Consider the following 19147-nt stretch of genomic DNA (forward strand, 5'->3'; position numbering starts at 1 on the left):
GCAACTATTTTAAATCATGTTGATGTAAAGGATCAGGTAATTGAATGATGTAGCCTGCAATCATTCTCGTTCATACACTACATAACATCTCCAATACAACAATAATCATTAATATAATTTTTCCCTATAAAAATACTGACGAGAGCTACTTAATATTGTAAATACAACAAAACTGAACACACTGGGATACTATGTGAAGCCAGTCCATCTTGCATTTTGTCTTCAAGTTCCCCCCTTCCCCTCCTTTCCAAACAAAAAGAAAAGTTGCATAATGTAGAATGGTGTGGGCTGAGTTGCATGCACACAGCAGGTGGTTGGCATTGTCCATGCTGTTTACAGTGTAGTCATGAGACTGTCGTGGTGCATCTTGCTTGGCGCCCCTCCCGAATTCTTCCTATTCTGCTCCTGGACATAGCTGTAGTTCTCATCTCTGCTGTTGGACAGCTTTCTCGCAGTCCTGTCATCAAGGGTGGGTTTCCTGTACCGTGTGCACAGTCAGTGGTTAGTGAGATGGACTAATGCAATGATCTTAGTTCAAGTGTTTTGGATGACCAGAAAGGCATGCAGTGAATGAAGACAGAAAAAGCAGGAGTTATGGGACAGAGAGAGGTAAGTTCCATCATATTCCATGTGTTGCCGGGATTATTCCAATCTCTGCATTTGAACAAAAGGCGCACAGTGGAAGATTGTGAAGTCAGGCATTAGCTTGACGAACACGCAGAATCATAGTTGTGCCTGCAAAGCCTCACCCCAAACACACTACTAAGGTCGAATATCAAGAAAAAACACCAATGAAAAACACACAGCAGAAAGAGTAAACCAGATTCCAACCCAAAAGCCACACACACACTTGTGTTTATTAAAACACCAGACCTGCTTTGTATTACAGAGCTCTGTTCAGGTGCCTGCTTCAACTCCGGTTGACAGTGCCGGTGTCAAGGGTTCAAATTTAACAAACGAAGAAGTAACTCATCAGGACAAATACCATCAGTAGCCTAAAGCAAGGGTGAGCAGTTCTTTTGTATACAATGTCAGGGCTTTGGCAAGCCGTAAAGAAGAAGATTACAAGAAACAAAAACAAGCAGAACAGAAATACCACCCAAATGTACCAATCACCAACCTCTTTGGAATCAGATTACAGGTGTATTCATATCATAGCCCCCAGAATCCACATTGCTGTTATTGTTCAAAGCATGGTATAAATAAGAGTGCTTTCTTTGACACATCTGTGCTGTAGTAACGTCCTTTTAATGCTTACCTTCCACCCGCAGGGTATGCGAGGTGAGGCTGCTGAGCAGGGTGTACAGGATGGGCAGCATGCCAGTGCTCGTGAGCTGAGGGAATGTTTTGTTTATATTGAGCCTAAAACAAGAAACAACAATACTGATGAACAATAATAAAAGAAAATCGGTGGGGTTTTTCTGTTTTTTTAAGTAAGTAATTTATGCTGTACTACACTTCTGGTAAAATGCTTCTTTCACAGTTTGTTAATTCATGGTTAGGCAATGTTGACAGTCTAGTTTGTTGTCATTGTTTATAACAAATACTTTTACCTCATTTATCAAGTAAAGTGCTCCCTCAATAATTCACCAATTGTATTAATTCACAGTTAGGTCATGTTGACAATAAATTGTACAAGTAGCATATATAACTGTATAAGGGCCCTTCATTAATTCAATGTTTTTAATACTTTTGGATGTGTGGACTGTATGTCAGTGTGACACGATGGCTCGTGTGGTGACATCAGACCAGTAAGGAAATCACAACTAGCTGACGTGAAAGTTTATTGAAAATAAAAGAGTGAACCCTTTGCGGTTCTATGTCAGACCAGGTCCAACATTACAATTTTCCCTTTCCAGTCCAATGTTGGACCCTGTCCGACAAAAAGACGTAAAAGCACAGGTCTCTAGTCGTTTTTTCTCCGCGAAAAAGCTGAGAAAACCTTTCAAATGGCCAAGTGAGACCAACAGGAGCCGAATGAAGCCGAAAAAATCTAGGTCGTATCTGATAGCCCCATGCACTACAGAGATAACACGGACACAAACAAAGGAGATAGCTGCTTCTGCATCCAGGGAGTTTGGTGATAAAACGAGTGATCAGGAGAGGATTTATTAGTATGCACGTCTATAAAGAGGTATGTGAAAAATACAACGAACAAGAGGTGGGGCTTGGATGGAGATACAATACTGAGTGTCCTTTTGCGATTCAGTGCCTTTTAAACCTGTTTTACTCTGGGGGAAAACAAAAAATAAAAAATTAAACAGCGCATGTAAAATAAACTGCAAGTGTGAAAATAAATTGGACCTGATGCGCCTGACAAGTGCTGAATAAATGGACTGCAAAGTGTTAAACACAAAACCCTGAACAAAACAAAAGGCATGATGGCAAAAACAGACAGACAAAAACACGGCGAACACTAGACACACAAGTACATTTTAGAATGATCTTACTCTCCTTCTCACTCCCCTGTTCTTTTGTCCTGAACACACCAACCCAGAGTGAAATATGTGTGCCTCTTTCATGCAGCTGTGCCTGGCTTGATTGCTTGTTAAATCATTCAATTTGAGCAAGCACAGTCTGCATGTGAACTAATTGTACACACCCGTGCCCCCATAGAAATACCCACTTTAATCTGCATGTGAAATGATTGTGCAATCCCCGTGCCTAAATACAATATACATTTTAAACCGGCTGTTCTACATAACCCACCCTCCCTGCACCACTACATACATACATACATATAAACATAAAGTATGCACACACCGCCACAGTCAGACAGTGAAACAAAGAAGGGTCACTGCTTTATGAAACACATTCTTACCGGATAGATATTAGCATCTGGGTTGTTCTGAGCACTGTAAAAACAGCAAGAATACAAATTTTAAAAAACCACATTAGTTAAAAACAAAAGCACTGTCAGAACATGTGTAAACCAATGTGTAAAGAACATTTAAACACAATGGGGTGTACTGAATTGGTCCAAACACTGTTTACCGTTTTTTAAATCAATCAAACAGGATCCTCACTGGCGTAGAACACATTTTTACTTGCTTGGACTAAGATCTTCAGAACCTTGATACACATAAAAGGTCCTGGCGGTACTTAGATCTGCCAGTGTGTTGAGACTCCAGTTATGAACCAAACATAATGCTTCTGTAAATGAACATGCAAAATCGACAGCTTGAGAAAACCTAGGCAGAACAAGTGGCATTGTGTGGAATGTGATTTTAAATCAAGAGGTTTCAAGGTCTATTCTAAAGGAGGGGATCTAAGGAGAAAGCTGCTTGTTTATAATGCACTCTGGTTACCCACTCTGCCCCCAACCCTGCCTGAGTGTCTAGATTCATAGTAAACTATTAATCACTGTTCAGTGCCTTGTGCTAGCTATACTTCAGAAGACGTGAATAATTCTCTCCTTGTCCCTTTTCGCAGGAACAGCCCCTGGCCTCTATCCATGTGTTAAAGTGACCTTCTCCAACTGAGATTTCTGCCAGGGAAAGATAGTCTGTTCTGGTCTTATCTGGCGGAAGACGTGTCGCCTTCGGGTCTTCTGTTAGAAGGGATTGTCGAGGTTGTTTTATAAAACATGTCCTTTAACCCACAGAACCCTTAGTTCATTAAAAAGGTTACTATACATTAACTAATCATGAACAGCTAGTTAAAATAACTTTAAAATAATGTGTGCTTTTTTACACACGAAAAAAATTTAAATGTATACGTAGAATCTTAACTTACTTTAAAAAATAAATAAATAAATAAATAAATAAATAAACAAACAGACCAATAAAAAGGTTGGTATTTAGTGGAAACAGCTGTCAAATGGTCTTTTTCCTACTGCGGTTAAGCGTTGTGCCTGGTTTTACTTAATCTCTATCTCTGACAACTGTGAAAAAAAAAAAAAAAAAACAGTAGGACCTTGTAACTTAGCTGGTATTCTAGTATTTTATCTTTTCCATGTTATATACAGGGTAATTCACAAACCTCAAACAGTTCCTGATATTTCATGAGAATCCTAGAATACACTTGTTTTGGTCTTTAACAAGCAGTTAGTAAAAAGGCACAGGTCACAGGGAAGGGTGCTGTTAGAATTTCCAAAACACAACATACAGAATGCATGCTGTGGTTTGCAAAAGCCTGTCATCTAAACTCAATTTTAATCATTGTAATAACAACCAAACATAATATGTTTTTCTGGCAGGGTGGTAATCAAGTCCCTGTCAGCCCTTTTCACACTAAACATATTTAAATGAGTGCTTACCATTGCTTTAAAATCAATTTCTTACTTGTGTCTTTTTAGCTAGATAATTGGAGTGAGCTTCAACTGCAACATAACATGTCACATACAAACCACAATGCAAGTTAGCGTATCAGTTTTTCTTCTTGTTAAACACAGAAAACTAAAGGAGTCAAGTCGATAAAGCCTTTTCAGCAACAAAACAAAACATGCCTTTATATTTTCAGTGTTATTTGTTGCATCCTTACAGCCAGCTTGAAAGAATGTTTTCTTATTGTGGTGTTGTTGAGCTGTTCGGATATTATTCACACTTTTTAAAATGCACTGTTTGTATGTTGTAGCGATTGTTAGTAAATCTTACCTCAGGTGTGCAGCTTTTGTTGGATTGCTTGCTTTTAAATGAGAAAGAGAAAACACATTTGTAAAACACAGGTATGTCAACACTATCACAGCCAGGTGATTATTGTCTGCTGTACCAGCATTTACTGTAACCTCTACCTGCATTAAAACATGCACTGTATATTCCTGCGGTTTCTGTTATCAGTAATACCGCTAGCTGTAGGTAAGGCGATTAAAAAGGATATAAAACAAATTCTAAACACAAACATCAATTTAAGACTAAAAATGCAAAAGCGCACTGATACCATAATTTCAACAAAAGTTTTAATTTATGCTTCATATAATACTGTATCTGAAAATACATTGAACATTTGAAATACATAATTGAATGAGATAGTTGCTGTAGACGCTCTGCTGAAGGATTGACAATAACATATGTGCTCCTCTCGCAGAGGTGCTTAATTATAAATACTACTATTAATACCAATTTGCACAAGAAGTTTAAGCAATACAGAGCATACTCATTCATGTTCACGTTTGCGCTGTTTTTTCTTTTTTTTTTGTACACTGAAAAACCAGCTGCAAATGCTATTGACACAGCAAGAAACAACAAGGGTCCCTGTAGGAATGTTTCAATTAAGCCTGAGCTCTTCAGTTAACCCCAAGGTTTTAAAAGTAAAAATCAATTAAACAAAGGCTGAATGTCAGAAATGGACATCCTCTACCCTGGAGGGAGTAACAGGGATTACAATTTCTGTTATGAAAAGTGCTAAAGTTGCAAAAACTCAAGTTTGTCCATGTACTGGTCTTTAAAAACAAGGGGTCAAGCAGCAGAAATATACAGTATCCCTTGCCTTTGTTAACCATTTCCAAACTAGCAATAACATCTGGACAAATAGCTGTGGGATTACAAAAAGGCCCTACTGCAATTAAAATGAGCCCAGGGTAAAGGCCAGGTAGAGCTTTGTAAAAATGGGGTTGTAACAGGAGAGACTGTAAAAGGCTGGGGTTAAAAGCAAATGTTGTGGTCAGGAGTCTGGAGTCATCCAAGAATACTTTATTTCAACTCTTTCAACACTGCAGACATGTACAGTATATAGGTCTAGGAAGATAAAAGGAAAACATTCCAAATAAGCAGACCAATCAATTAACCCACTTTACTTTTCTTGTATTTAGTGATGTTAAATCAGGGGATCAAAGGATGATCCTTGAACAGGCAAAGCTAACTATGAAAATATTTTATCAAATCAGATGGAACTCTAGAATGACATTTTCCAAAGGGACCACGAATGTTTCACCAGAAATCTGGAACATTACGCATAGATTTATAGTGAAATGCTTTTAAGATTTACAATTGAAATGTCAAATAGTACAACACTGACCAAATTCAGCCTTGGAGAAACTTGGCCTTCAGTTGCCCAAACTGGACAGCAATATAATGTATGACAGGCTGAAATACAAGTTATAAAGAAGCTGCACCTTTAACAGTGGACTGCCTTCGTGACGGGTACCGTTTACTGGGCCTCCTTTCAAACGTGCTCGTCCGCCGTAGTCTGCCGTGAGTTGCCTGATACTCTGTTCGACCACTGATACAGGGAAGAATACAAAATAACAGAAGACATTACAGATCAAGGTTCAAACAATGTATATTTGGTAACATTTTGCCACCCAAAACTTAATTTGCTACTAGTTTTTTTATGCAGTATAATTTTTTCTGATACCTTACGCTGTATTTTTTTTAAACACGTACATTATTAGTATCTTTCATAAAATGGGAAACCATTGCTAATAGAGCTTCCCTGTAGATGACGGAGATTTGAACTGCCCCATGACGTAAACACATGCGAGGCACACACTGCAAATAGGATTGTTTAGACAGTGGAGTACACATACCTACAATTCCAGAACAACGTGGATAGAATTTCAAGGTAAGTTTATATGTTATAGACCAAAAGTAAAAATAAGTAACAGTTAAAAACTTTATGATTTTATAAGATAACAAACAATGACCTTACAGGATATTATGTTTATTCTGTGTCTATAAAATGCTAATTTAATCCTGTCATGGATATTTAATCCTGCCCCAGTTTTGTTATAATGTTAACCCTCGTTTCATCCACGCTAAAAATGAACACATAATAGGTAGATAAATTATTACTTTATCAAAATTCTGACTACGAAAAAAAGGAGTAAATAGCTAGCTGTAATTTTTAATATACAGCTCTGGAAAAAATTAAGAGACCACTGCAAATCTTAAATCAGCATCTCTACATGTATGGCAGCCATTCTATTCCAATGTCTGTTGAATTCCAACACCTGCACACCTCATTCTACTGAATGAGGTACTGATTAGGGGATCACCTGAACCAAATCTTATTTAAAAAACGAGGAAAAGTATAAAAACCACTCCTGTTGCAACATGGAAAAGTATAAAAACCATCCTCTTGCAACAGGACCAGCTGGATGGCAAAACAGTGCTAGTAGTACCTCAAAAGTAATTGGAATCAAAAAATAACTATTAACCATGCCCAAAGAGTTGAAAAGGAAAGTTCTGAGTGAGGAAAAGAAGGGTTCAATTCTGGCTTTACTGGCAGAGGGATACAGTGAGCGTCAGATTGCTTCCATCCTTAAAATTTCAAAGACGGCAGTTCATAAGAACAAGGTCAAGCAGCACAGATTGGGGACAACAAAGCTACATACCGGCAGAGGGCGAAAACGACTCTCCACTGACCGGGATGACCACCAACTCATTTGAATGTCACTCAGCAACCGTAGGATGACATCAAGTGACCTACAAAAAGAATGGCAAATGGCAGCTGGGGTGAAGTGCACGGTGAGGACGGTTCGAAACAGGCTCCTAGGGGCAGGGCTGAAGTCGTGCAAAGCTAGAAAAAAGCCCTTCATCAATGAGAAGCAAAGAAGAGCCAGGCTGAGGTTTGCAAAAGACCATAAGGATTGGACCGGATTAAGGTCATCTTCTCTGATGAGTCCAATTTTCAGTTTTGCCCAACACCTGGTCATCTAATGGTTAGACGGAGACCTGGAGAGGCCTACAAGCCACAGTGTCTCGCACCCACTGTGAAATGTGGTGGAGGATCAGTGATGATCTGGGGGTGCTTCAGCAAGGCTGAAATCGGGCAGCTTTGTCTTTGTGAAGGATGCATGAATCAAGCCAAGTACAAGGTTGTCCTGAAAGAAAACTTGCTTCCTTCTGCTCTGACAATGTTCCCCAACTCTGAGGATTGGTTTTTCCAGCAGGACAATGCTCCATGTCACACAGCCAGGTCAATCAAGGTGTGGGTGGAGGACCACCAGATCAAGACCCTGTTATGGCCAGCCCAATCTCCAGACCTGAACCCCATTGAAAAGCTCTGGAATGTGATCAAGAAGAAGATGGAAGGTCACAAGCCATCAAACAAAGCCGAACTGCTTGAATTTTTGCGCCAGGAGTGGCATAAAGTCACCCAACATCAATGTGAAAGACTGGTGGAGAGCATGCCAAGACGCATGAAAGCTGTGATTGAAAATCAGGGTTATTCCTCCAAATATTGATTTCAGAACTCTTCCTAAGTTAAAACATTAGTATTGTGTTGTTTAAAAATTAATATGAACTTATTTTCTTTGCATTATTCGAGGTCTGACAACACTGCATCTTTTTTGTTATTTTGATCAGTTGTCATTTTCTGCAAATAAATGCTCTAAATGACAATATTTTTATTTGGAATTTGGGAGAAATGTTGTCAGTAGTTTATAGAATAAAACAAAAATGTTCATTTTACCCAAACACATACCTATAAATAGTAAAACCAGAGAAACTGATAATTTTGCAGTGGTCTCTTAATTTTTTCCAGAGCTGCATATATTAGTTTATATGGTGTGGAAGTCGGTCTTATGGACCGAAGAGTTAAAATTTGAAATATTTGGGTCCAACCGCCGAGTATTTGTAAGACGCAGAGAGGGTGAGCGCATGAGTTCTGTATGTGTGGCTCCCACTGTCAAGCATGGAGGAGGAAGTGTCATGGTCTGGGGTTGCTTTGCTGGTGACAAAGTTGCTGATCTTTACCAAGTCCATGGCAAGCTCAACCATCATGGCTATCATAGCATACAGAGCCATTCCATCAGGATTATGGTTAGTTGAGCAGTCCTTCAATCTTCAGCAAGATAACGACCTGAAACACACCTTAAAGTTGTGTAAGAACTATCTGGTGAAGAAGGAAAGTGAAGGACAACTCAATCTAATGACCTGGCCTGCCCAGTCTCCAGACCTCAATCCCATAGAATTTGTATGGGACAAACTGGACAGAGGAGTCAAAGCAAAGCTACCCATAAGTGCCCTACATCTCTGGGAATTGCTGCAGAAGAGTTGGGAAGACATGTCGAGTGATTTCCTGCTGAAACTCGTTAACCGAATGCCTTGTGTTTGTGAGGCTGTTAAGGCAAAGGGTGGCTATTTTGACAAATCCAAGATTTAGCGACAATTTTCAATTTCCTTGAACATTGCTTTGATACTCCTTATGTTTTGTTTTCTATATTGTAACATGTATTTTCATTTTCAAGTATTTACAGAAACGTATATGACGTAAAACATTGTCAATTATGAAAAAAACCTAGTTTCCAGCAAGTGTACTCAAACTTTTGACTGGTACTGTGTGTGTGTGCCACTCAGAGGGTAAATATTCTGTATTTCCTTTTTATCACACAATTGGTTTTGATATTCAGGACTAAATAACCAACTTGGGAGTGAGTCACAAGGTCTGTGTTTTTCTGTATGCCTTCCAAGACTAGGATCAAAAAAGTTTAAAAAACTGTAATATTTTAACAATAATCATAAATACCACATGTGTGTGATGTAATTGTAATGGCTTTTTAAAACATAAAAAGTTTAAGAAGATGAAGCTTGTTGCTATGTGTAACTACTTCTGAAAGGAAATGGGCAAGTTGAATAGCGCCAATCCCTATATATGTATGTATAAGAACATAAGAAAGTTTACAAACGAGAGGAGGCAGTTCGGCTTCCCTTGCTCGTTTGGTTGTTAGTAGCTTATTGATACCAGAATCTCATCAAGCAGCTTCTTGAAGGATCCCAGGGTGTCAGCTTCAACAACATAAGGCCCGGCTGGGCATCCATATACGTCGAATATACAGACGCTCCGAGAATATTCAATGTACACGGATGCCCTAAAGAGCCTTATTGCATTTACAATCTAGGTAAAATAGTGGATTTGAAGGAAAAAAAGAATAAACCATGTTTAAGGCAAAAAAGTATGTTTTATTAAATATTCAAATAAAGACAGAAATAGTCCCGTGTACAACTTTGAACTACACATTAAATTAAGAGGAGTAAATTAATTCAATTAAAACATGTAAATGAAAAGTAAATCATTGTTTTGACAGTGTGCACACTGCCATTGAAAAAACACACCAAAAAGATGGCAGAGTTATTTTTTTTCTTCCTGTCAGTGCAGACACACTGAGTAGAACAGACGTGAGCAATAAAAATAAATTCAACGTCGTCTCGGATTTCAGTAATTTGTTCAAGACCTTTGTCAGAGAGGGGTGGATAAAGTGCACAAGTGTCTTTTGTGCTTTTCTTTTGCGTTTTGAAGTGACAAAGTCGGGGTGAGTAAGCATAAAGACAGCATTTTTTTTTTTTCAGTTTTGCGATCTTCCTGTTCATTTAATTGCTCTTCATCCAAATCGGCATGCCAAAACAGCTCATTGAAAGAGGCCAAAAGGAGGGCAACACGAATTGTGCAGAGGTTAACGGGTTACAGTTAGTCAACTGACAGTCCAGTACAACATTGTTGCCGAAAGACCCATAAAAGAATGCAAAACTCGTTGTACCTTGACATGAATGGGGTATGACAGTCGACGACCTAACAGAGTTACACTTCTTTCAGCAAAACACAAGAAATTGTGGTTGCAGTGGGCTAAGGAACAAAAACACTGGACACTAGGGGATTGGAAAAACATTGCCTGGTCTGATGAATTCCGGTTCCTGCTGTTTCACGCTGATGGGAGGACTAGGGTATGGAGAAAACCACATGAGTACATGCATCCATCATGCCGCGTGTCAACATTGCAGGCTGGTGGTGGGGGTGTGATGGTGTGGGGTGTGTTTTCATGGCACACATTGGGTCCCATGATAAAAGTGGAGCAACGTTTGAATGTCACAGGATATCTGAACATCATTGCCAATCAGGTGCATCCCTTCATGGCAGCAGTGTATTCCTCTGCTAATGGAATTTTTCAGCAGGATAATGCCCCATGCCATAAGGCTAGGATTGTCCAGGAATGGTTCCACGAACATGACAGTGAATTCAGCTTGCTGCAGTGGCCTGCCCAGTCACCAAATCTCAATCCAATTGAGCATCTGTGGGATGGTCAGAGTAGAGATCCACTACCAGCCAACTTGACACAACTGTGGGAAGCACTGGAGTCAACAAGGGCCAGAATCAGCATCCTTTGGAACGCTTTCGACACCTTGTAGGAGTACATGCCCTGAAGAACTGAGGCTGTTCAAATGGCAAAAGAGGGTACAACTCAATATTAGGAAGGTGTTCCTAATGTTTTGTATACTCAGTGTGTGTGTGTGTGTGTGTGTGTATATATATATATATATATATATATATATATATATATATATATATATATATATATATATATATATATATATATATATACACACACACACACACACACACACGAGAGCATGTGAGCAGAGTGGAGCACTCATAAACGCCTTGCTCTCTTCCTCTTTGAAACCGCTAGCTCCAACGCTTTTATTTCCCCAGTCTGCTCTGCTCTGGTGCTTCCAATTCTGCAGCCAGCTCCACTCACACTCCGCTCCACTGCTGTGTAAATCGCTTCCAAAATATAAAGAAGTGTGAACCGGTTCCTTTGAAATTGGGTACCCAGTTCCTGCTTTGGTACCGACAAACCAGATATAAATATCACGGTTCCAGTGAGTACTACTATGTTTTTAGTAAAACTGATTATTAAAACATTAATTTCTGTCAAAAATACATTTGATAACTATAATGGACATGTTCACACTTAGGAAAAAAAAAAGGTCTGCAAAATATTTATTCCAGCAATAACAGGGTTTTTAAAGGTTTATGGTTTTAAATTACATTTATTTCACTGAAGAATAACTCAAACTCATGTTTACATGAAGTGATGAAAACGCTTTGGGTAAAGTGAATCTTATGCACCTCGATGGGCTCATTCACAAGACAAAACCTCAAGCCAAACACGACACGATTTCAGCTATCTAAAAAAGTAATTTAACCCCAAGCCACGTGGTTAAAGATTTTTTAACTGTATAAGCTTTGTGAATTTGCAATTAACATGGTTCATATACAAGGACACAATGGCTTTTGCTGTTGTACTAAAACTCTTACTGTGAAAATGGGATATTACTGATTATTTTGTTAACTTTAAATTATACAAGGCGACTTCATAGATTGCACAATATTGTCGAAGCATTGCAAAAGCTGCATCATTTATGGATCATACCTCATATGTACAGTGTCAAATATTTTTACTTTGCAAAACATCTTTTGGAGCGGGCGTTGGAGCCGGAGCAGTGCCAGAGGCTTTTCACACTCAAGCTCTGCTCAGGCACTTTACCCACTCCACTCCAAATTCCTAGCAAAATGGTCTCGCTCCACTCCTCTTTACCACTTTACCCACTCCACTCTTGTAGCAAAATGGCACATGCTCGGATACACACACAGTTGTAGTCAAAAGTTTACATACCCCAATGGTTATTTATAATTTCTAGAAATTTCTCAAACAAAGAATTTTAGGAAAAGTCTTTTGTAGACAAAGTTTTGCTTTTGCAGATGAGGAAAAAAAAGTTACAAGAAATAGAAATGTCTACAATTATTTATTTCAGCAATTTGTTTGCAAAACTCCAAAAGCTTGGCAGAGGTAAAAACAAACAGCAAAACTGCCTCTATGGACAAGAATTTCAGCTTGAACAGTGGTCTTGTAAGTGCGTCCAGCACTACACTGAGCCACCAGCGAGGGACAAGGTCCTTTCTAAGGGGGTCTTAACCTCAGAGTACCCTTCAAAAAACTGTCCCACCAAGAACTGTGCTCCTGGGGAGACAGAGTCCATTTAAATATGGCAAACCAAAACAGCTGCCAGGTAGAGGGTGAGTTCCCTTCATGAAACAAGTCCAGCGAAAACTGCAGTATATGGGGCAAGTTGTGGGGTCCAGTGCATACGACCGACACCACACATGGAAAATACCCCATTTGTAGCAGGGGTATAAATCGTTTAGAGTTTAAACATTTAAACGTTAGTAAAGTGTCAAACGTTTTTAATTTTGCTTAATCGTTTACACTTGTCAAAAATGTGCAGGTCAAATATTAAGACATGGGTGTCTGCAAATAACAGCTACTCAGTGTTTTTTTTTGAAACATTTTTTTTTTACTTCCTACCTGTGTTACGTGTCATCATTGTCACTGGATATTCACCACCCAATGTCGAGCATGCTTTTGGTCACGTGACTAGTCTGCTTCTACTGAAGCTTGATCTAGCGTGGAGAAGGTAAGGCCCAGACATGCGAGTGAAATATTAGGAAATGCAATTGAATTCGGGCTGAAAACATAATTATTGAGACGATCGCAATGGCATGCAACCAATTTCAACTGTTGAGGATACCGGATTCAACTTTGATGTCTTTTGTTGAGCCAGATTACAGAATCGTTGCTAATAAAATTTCAATACAATACAAATTTCACTTTTATAGCGCTCTTCATGCAAGCACTACAGGGTGCTTTACAAAATAAATATAAAAAATCCTGTGTCCAACATATACTCCAACTACAAATAAACAGACCCCAACAAATAGCTTTTCAAACAGGATTTAAAAGATTCAATTTTGCTAGCATTCCTGATATGAATCGGGGCAAAGCTCAAAAAAGACGAGGGGCCTAATAACTAAATACCCTGGCTCTGACAGAGTTCAAATGAATTCAAGGGACTGTCAGAAGATTAACATTTTCCAATCTCAGGGAACGACCATGTAAGGACTTATATGCAATAAGAAAACAAATACTACCACTACTACCACCACCAACAACAGCAGCATTAGTAATAAAACAAACTTGAATGAGATGGATGCAGCAATTGTACCAATTAAATATGTGATTAAAACCAAGATTAACTAAGATTACAATTTGTAATCACCAGATTAATCTTTGTAAATCACCTGACAGCTCTAACATATACACTCTTTTTTTCGGCCTTGGTAATTCCCAAACACAAGATGCGATATGAGCAAAGTAAGAGACACGTCTCCTTACCTGAATCTAAACCGGGAACCGAGGCGCACAAAGTCGTTTTTGCCCGCCCTGCCATGCGTCGGCTGCCTCAACCTGAAGAAAGCATGGTGCTCCACCGCGCACTTCCACAAGTGCTTACACGACTTGGCATTATCCAACCGAAAAACAAACGTGTGCTCCTGTTCACGGCCCTTTACAGAACAAAAGAGACACACATTACGCTTCAGAAACAGAAACACTCAGCAGCACATTTAACTCCCCCACCCGACCTGCTGTATCACACTAACCTGTTCATCATCTTCCACTACAACAAGAGTCAGTTTGCTCTTTCTAAAATCCATCCTGGTAATTTTTGGCCTAAAATAAACAACAAACATCATTTGAAAAAGAAGAATTTAAAAAGAAAAAAATATAGAATATAGTTAAATTGTTTCCGGACCACCTAGGAGTCTACTGATATCCCCAGATTGAATTCCCATGGCATTGTATAGATTTTAGAAAGGTTTAGGATTCAAATAAATAAATAAATAAATAAATCAATGAAATGGGACGGTTGTATAAATTCCAATACCCATTACGTGTAGAACGAACATGATCAAAGCGTCAGCTAAATGCAGTCAATAACTTTAAAAGCACATTCAATAACCTGTTAAATCTTGTTGCTCCTCACATAGTGATTTTTTTCCTATACAGTCAACTAACCACATTTCTCTGGCCCCATACTGTACTGTATAGTGCTCTCCATCACTGGAACAATGTGACATATTTTGTCTCTGTCTAAATAGCAGTAAAATTGCTCCCTCTATAGTAAATGCACATAGGCAATTTGCCCACAGTGGGGAAAGCAGGCCCTAGAACCACTACAATCTGAAGACAGAATGCATGCTAATATTTTTGTCATACTATGATTGTATTAGGCAGTTATCAAATTTTAAAACAACATAGTCTGAGCTTTTCAATCGCTTATCAAATAATCCAAAAGGTATAAAATACAAAAAAACGACCATTAAGTTACTAAAGACTGGATTCTCAGGGCTTCTTCTCCAGTACAGTGTTTTCAAAAAATCAGTTTGTTTTTTTTTTTGTTGTTTTTATTTTTATTTTTTTACCAGCATGGGAAAGCCGTCCTAAATTCACTGTCAACACCAGCTCAACGATATTAAAAGCATTGCAACTTTTTTCTTGACATGAAATTCCACAGCAATAATGACAAACATAGTAAGTGTACGTATTTTACAAACATTTATTATTATTATTATTATTATTATTATTATTATTATTATTATTATTATTATTATTAACTAATATTTATACTGTCGCTAATAAGAATACTGTTCTACCACAGCCACTACTAATATTATTAAATCACATTCACCAGAAGAACAAGCCTATTTTGTTGGGCCCTTCAAAGACCAATATCCCTGTTGGCGTGAGTCCCAATGCATAGTCACAGCCATCTCGGCCCTAGGAAACAGAAAGATATTATCCTCAAGCAGAATACTGTATGAAGCTATCAAACACACTTTCACTGAAATGAATACTTTATAAGCTATAAGTCTATGTGTTCTTACTCAGAATGTATTTCTGTCACTGTAGCCATGGATATTTGCTATGTTTAATAAGGTCATCCCGATTACTCATTTGTGGAATAACTACAGTTCACAAGAGTATCTTCTGCCAATACAATCTATATACATTTTTTGTTGCAAAAGAAACCCCAAAAAACTATTTTCTTCATCATATTGATCTGTTACTACTTCAAAAGATGGCATCATTTCAAACCTGAGCAACAGCATTCACACCTGCCATCAAATGATTACTGCTTTTTAAATACAGGTTCAGGCCAACCTCAAATACCCTAGTACACATGTGCTGTCAAGCGCTGAACATTACTTACAACGCAAATTTAATTATCCACATGTTACCATGGCAACAGGAATAGAATTCAAACACATTTTGTAAACATGCAAACTGTAAGACAATGCAAGCAGACTCAGAGAGGACCACTCTCCAAACATTAACCAATCAAGTGTTTTAGTGCTGTCTGAGTTCAGGCTGACACACTTCCTTCAGGCAGCATTAGATATTTATGTAAACCAAACCTGCTGCAATATAGAAAAAAAAGAAAAACCTTCAGGGTATAAAACACTTTTCAAAATTTCTCAAATTAGAAATGGCATATTACAGAGTTTAAGAACTCTGAGGAACTTAAATTACCAGGGTTGGTGTCAATCACTATTTTTCAATTCCAACTCCATTTTAAAATCAATTCCCAATTCCAACTGTTTTGAAGGAATTACAATTTATATTTATATTTTAGAGACACAATAACTGTTGGGATTGTTCAACTGCTTTCGTCTGAAGCTAATTTAATTCACTAACAGTAACAATGTAAGTATTTTGTTGCCCTGTGAGAAGCTCATTTTAACAGAATACTGCTAATTGGAATTTTGATCAATGATGTGTTGGAAATGATTAAAAGGGATGGGGAACTGTGAATTGGGAATTGAGTTTAAAAAGTTATTGGCAATGGAATTTTAGGAATTGAAAAACAGGAATTAACCCCAACCCTATTAAATTACTGTAGTCTTCACATTACCTGGAGGAAAACCACCGAAGGCTCATACACAACATCTAAGCTTGATGCCACCACTATTATTTTATCTTGCTGAAAGCAGTCCATTATTAGCATGAAGTAAATTACACCTACTCTCATGTAATAAAAATTAAGACCTTTTTTTTTTTTTTTTTTTAAATTAGAAAAATATCAGACGAATTTGCTTTTGAACCTAATCCCAGATTGGACATGTATTGAAATTTTTACTGGGGCAGTGTTTACAACATAAATAAATAAATAAACCTACATATATTTTATAACGCACCATATTTTCTTCATAAAAAATTAGTGTTATAAAACCTACCTTTACCACATGCATATCTACTCCGTACATCTCCAGCCATTTACATTTATTCAGAAAGCTCAGTTCTGCTTGAGCAGGGCTCTTCCCCCTACAAGTGAATGGACAACAGTGTTAGACTGTGGAAAATGCCCTGGGGACACCATTGTTTATTGTTTTCACACACAATTTGAGAGGATCACTTAGCCAGCAGCATTATTCTTTACAGGAGACACAGACCTATTGCAGGGCTAAAAGCAAAAAAATGAATTTTATTATTTGTAGTGCAAATTACAACATTCAAATCAGAAGCAAGATATGATGGGACTCCTCAGAGTCCTGACACGGCACATGAAGCCTACATGTCTGGGCGTATCTTGACAGATAATTGTGAAAAACTCAACCATTACCTGCCAATGTGAATGAACTACAGGCAACTCATTGAACTACAGCAAAATCTAGACCAGGGTGTAATACAGAATCTCACTGATTTCATGCCTGCAGGGGTTCCAAATATTGATGTTTGTTTCGGTTCAGTTTTGTTTATTTATTTTTTATTTAGTGAGCCCAATTGTTTTCTCCCCAATTTAGAATATCCAATAATTTTCCCCCTCACTGCAGCATTTCTCCACACAGCTCAGGAAAACCGATGGTTCAGTGGACATCCTCCGTTCCCACAAGCATCCTCCTCTTCACCCAAGAACAGACAAAGACACAGGACAAAGGCCAGCCCTGCAGTTGTCCGCCTTAGCTCACTGGACGCCTGGCCAGTCGGGTCCGCTGTAGCATGAGAAGGAGAAACAGTCCGTGACTGTTTTGCCTCCCTAACCTGTGGGGGCACCAGAGCCAATGTGATGCTCCCACCGGAATCCCCGGCAAAGACCAGCAACTTTGCATAGCCAGGCGGCGAACCAATGCTCCCCTGGCTGCATGACCCGCTCTGCACACCACACCGCCATGCTTTTACCAGGAGAGACACTTTCTGTTTTGAACTTTCTGTTCTGTTACAGGCATTACTTTAAAATATTTAAGTATCTAGAACATGAGCTGCAGTGTCTTAACACATGACATTCTTGGCCCTACTGACTAAGCTTTTGCTCCAGTGCAAAGAAAATGCATCTGAATTACAGCTGGCAGCCACAGTAATGTTACAACAATTTACTGCAGACTTAATTAAACAAATTAGTGTAGTATAATGATCAGTACAAATATACTGACAAAAACAGTGATTGATTCAAATCATTCCCCAGGCTTGAATAACAGCTTGACAGATATGGAGGCATCCTTCCAATAACTTCCTACAGGTGCTACAAGAACTGCTCTCTCTACACTGTGCAACTGCTCAGCTTCCCATCCTATGGTTCATTTCAGAGAAGCTCAATAGGTGACAGGTGTGGAGGCTGTAGGGGAGTGATGTGCATTTCAACACACCAGCCCACTTCTTCCTCTCCAGATGGCCTCCGTAGAGTCTGGAAGAAATCAGTGTCCTCCAGCATGCTCAATCCTGAACCAACTGAGAGGAGCAGTAGTTATCAGCGAAGCGCCAGAACTGCCAGACTCTATACAGCAAGGATATTTTACATGTGTTCAAGGTATTGTTGCAGCAAAAATAAATCAGCCAAAAGCACCATTTCACTTTTAATTTGTGGTTCCACGGGAGGCTTTGTGAGTGCTTCAAGTACCACGTTAAGCCTCCAACGAGGGACAACATCCTTCATAGGTGGCTAAAGCCACCGAGCTCCTTTAAAAAATTGCCCCGCCAGAAAGCTGAGCTTCTGTGGGCTTGACGATGGAGAAAGCCTGACTTAATTTGACTACCTGTCTCCAACTTTTATAGTCTTTTATCAACGTGTTTGCATAAATATATATGAAAAGTCCTTATCACACGGAAATATATATATATATATATATATATATATATATATATATAATATATATATATATATATATAAATAATTGTTATTACAGTAAAACTGCCATGGGACAGGTTGTGGGGTCAAGCTCTTAGGCAAGCACCACATCTGAAAACGTCCCACTTTAACCCATACAGGGAACGTGTGGATGCTGCTCTGGCATTCTGCTCAAATGTTGCTGTTCAGGGGCCAGACCCAGAGCCGCAGGCTCGATAGGTTGGGATGCCACTATGTCCCCTGCATCTGACTGAGCAGGTCGCCACGTTGGGGCAGGCTCCACGGCTGGCCGCTCAATAGCTGCATCACAACTGTAAACCAGTCTCCTAGGTTGATAAGGAGCTACTAATAGCACCCCGGCCCGGTTTCATCTGATTTTCTCCAGGCACAGCGGAAGCACGGTGAGCCGTAGGAAGGCATAGAGCAGCAATACCGGTTTTGTGTATTAAGCAACGCAGGAGGCTGAGCAT

General features: G+C 38.9%; 1 protein-coding gene across 3 annotated transcripts in view; it reads right to left on the reverse strand.

Moving 5' to 3' along the window:
* The window catches only part of LOC121314698 (band 4.1-like protein 4B), a 188329-nt gene that overhangs the window by 83021 nt on the left and 86161 nt on the right, over positions 1–19147 (reverse strand). For all 3 annotated transcript variants that reach the window (XM_041248220.1, XM_041248221.1, XM_041248222.1), the window contains 8 exons: positions 16792–16879; positions 15246–15334; positions 14158–14227; positions 13892–14061; positions 6053–6159; positions 4596–4626; positions 2822–2855; positions 1259–1362 (listed from right to left, as the gene is read on the reverse strand). In XM_041248220.1, the coding sequence (XP_041104154.1) occupies positions 1259–1362; positions 2822–2855; positions 4596–4626; positions 6053–6159; positions 13892–14061; positions 14158–14227; positions 15246–15334; positions 16792–16879 (693 nt within the window). The remainder of the gene's footprint in view (positions 1–1258; positions 1363–2821; positions 2856–4595; positions 4627–6052; positions 6160–13891; positions 14062–14157; positions 14228–15245; positions 15335–16791; positions 16880–19147) is intronic.

Source organism: Polyodon spathula, chromosome 4 (genome assembly GCF_017654505.1).
Source record: "Polyodon spathula isolate WHYD16114869_AA chromosome 4, ASM1765450v1, whole genome shotgun sequence".
Lineage (NCBI taxonomy): Eukaryota > Metazoa > Chordata > Actinopteri > Acipenseriformes > Polyodontidae > Polyodon > Polyodon spathula.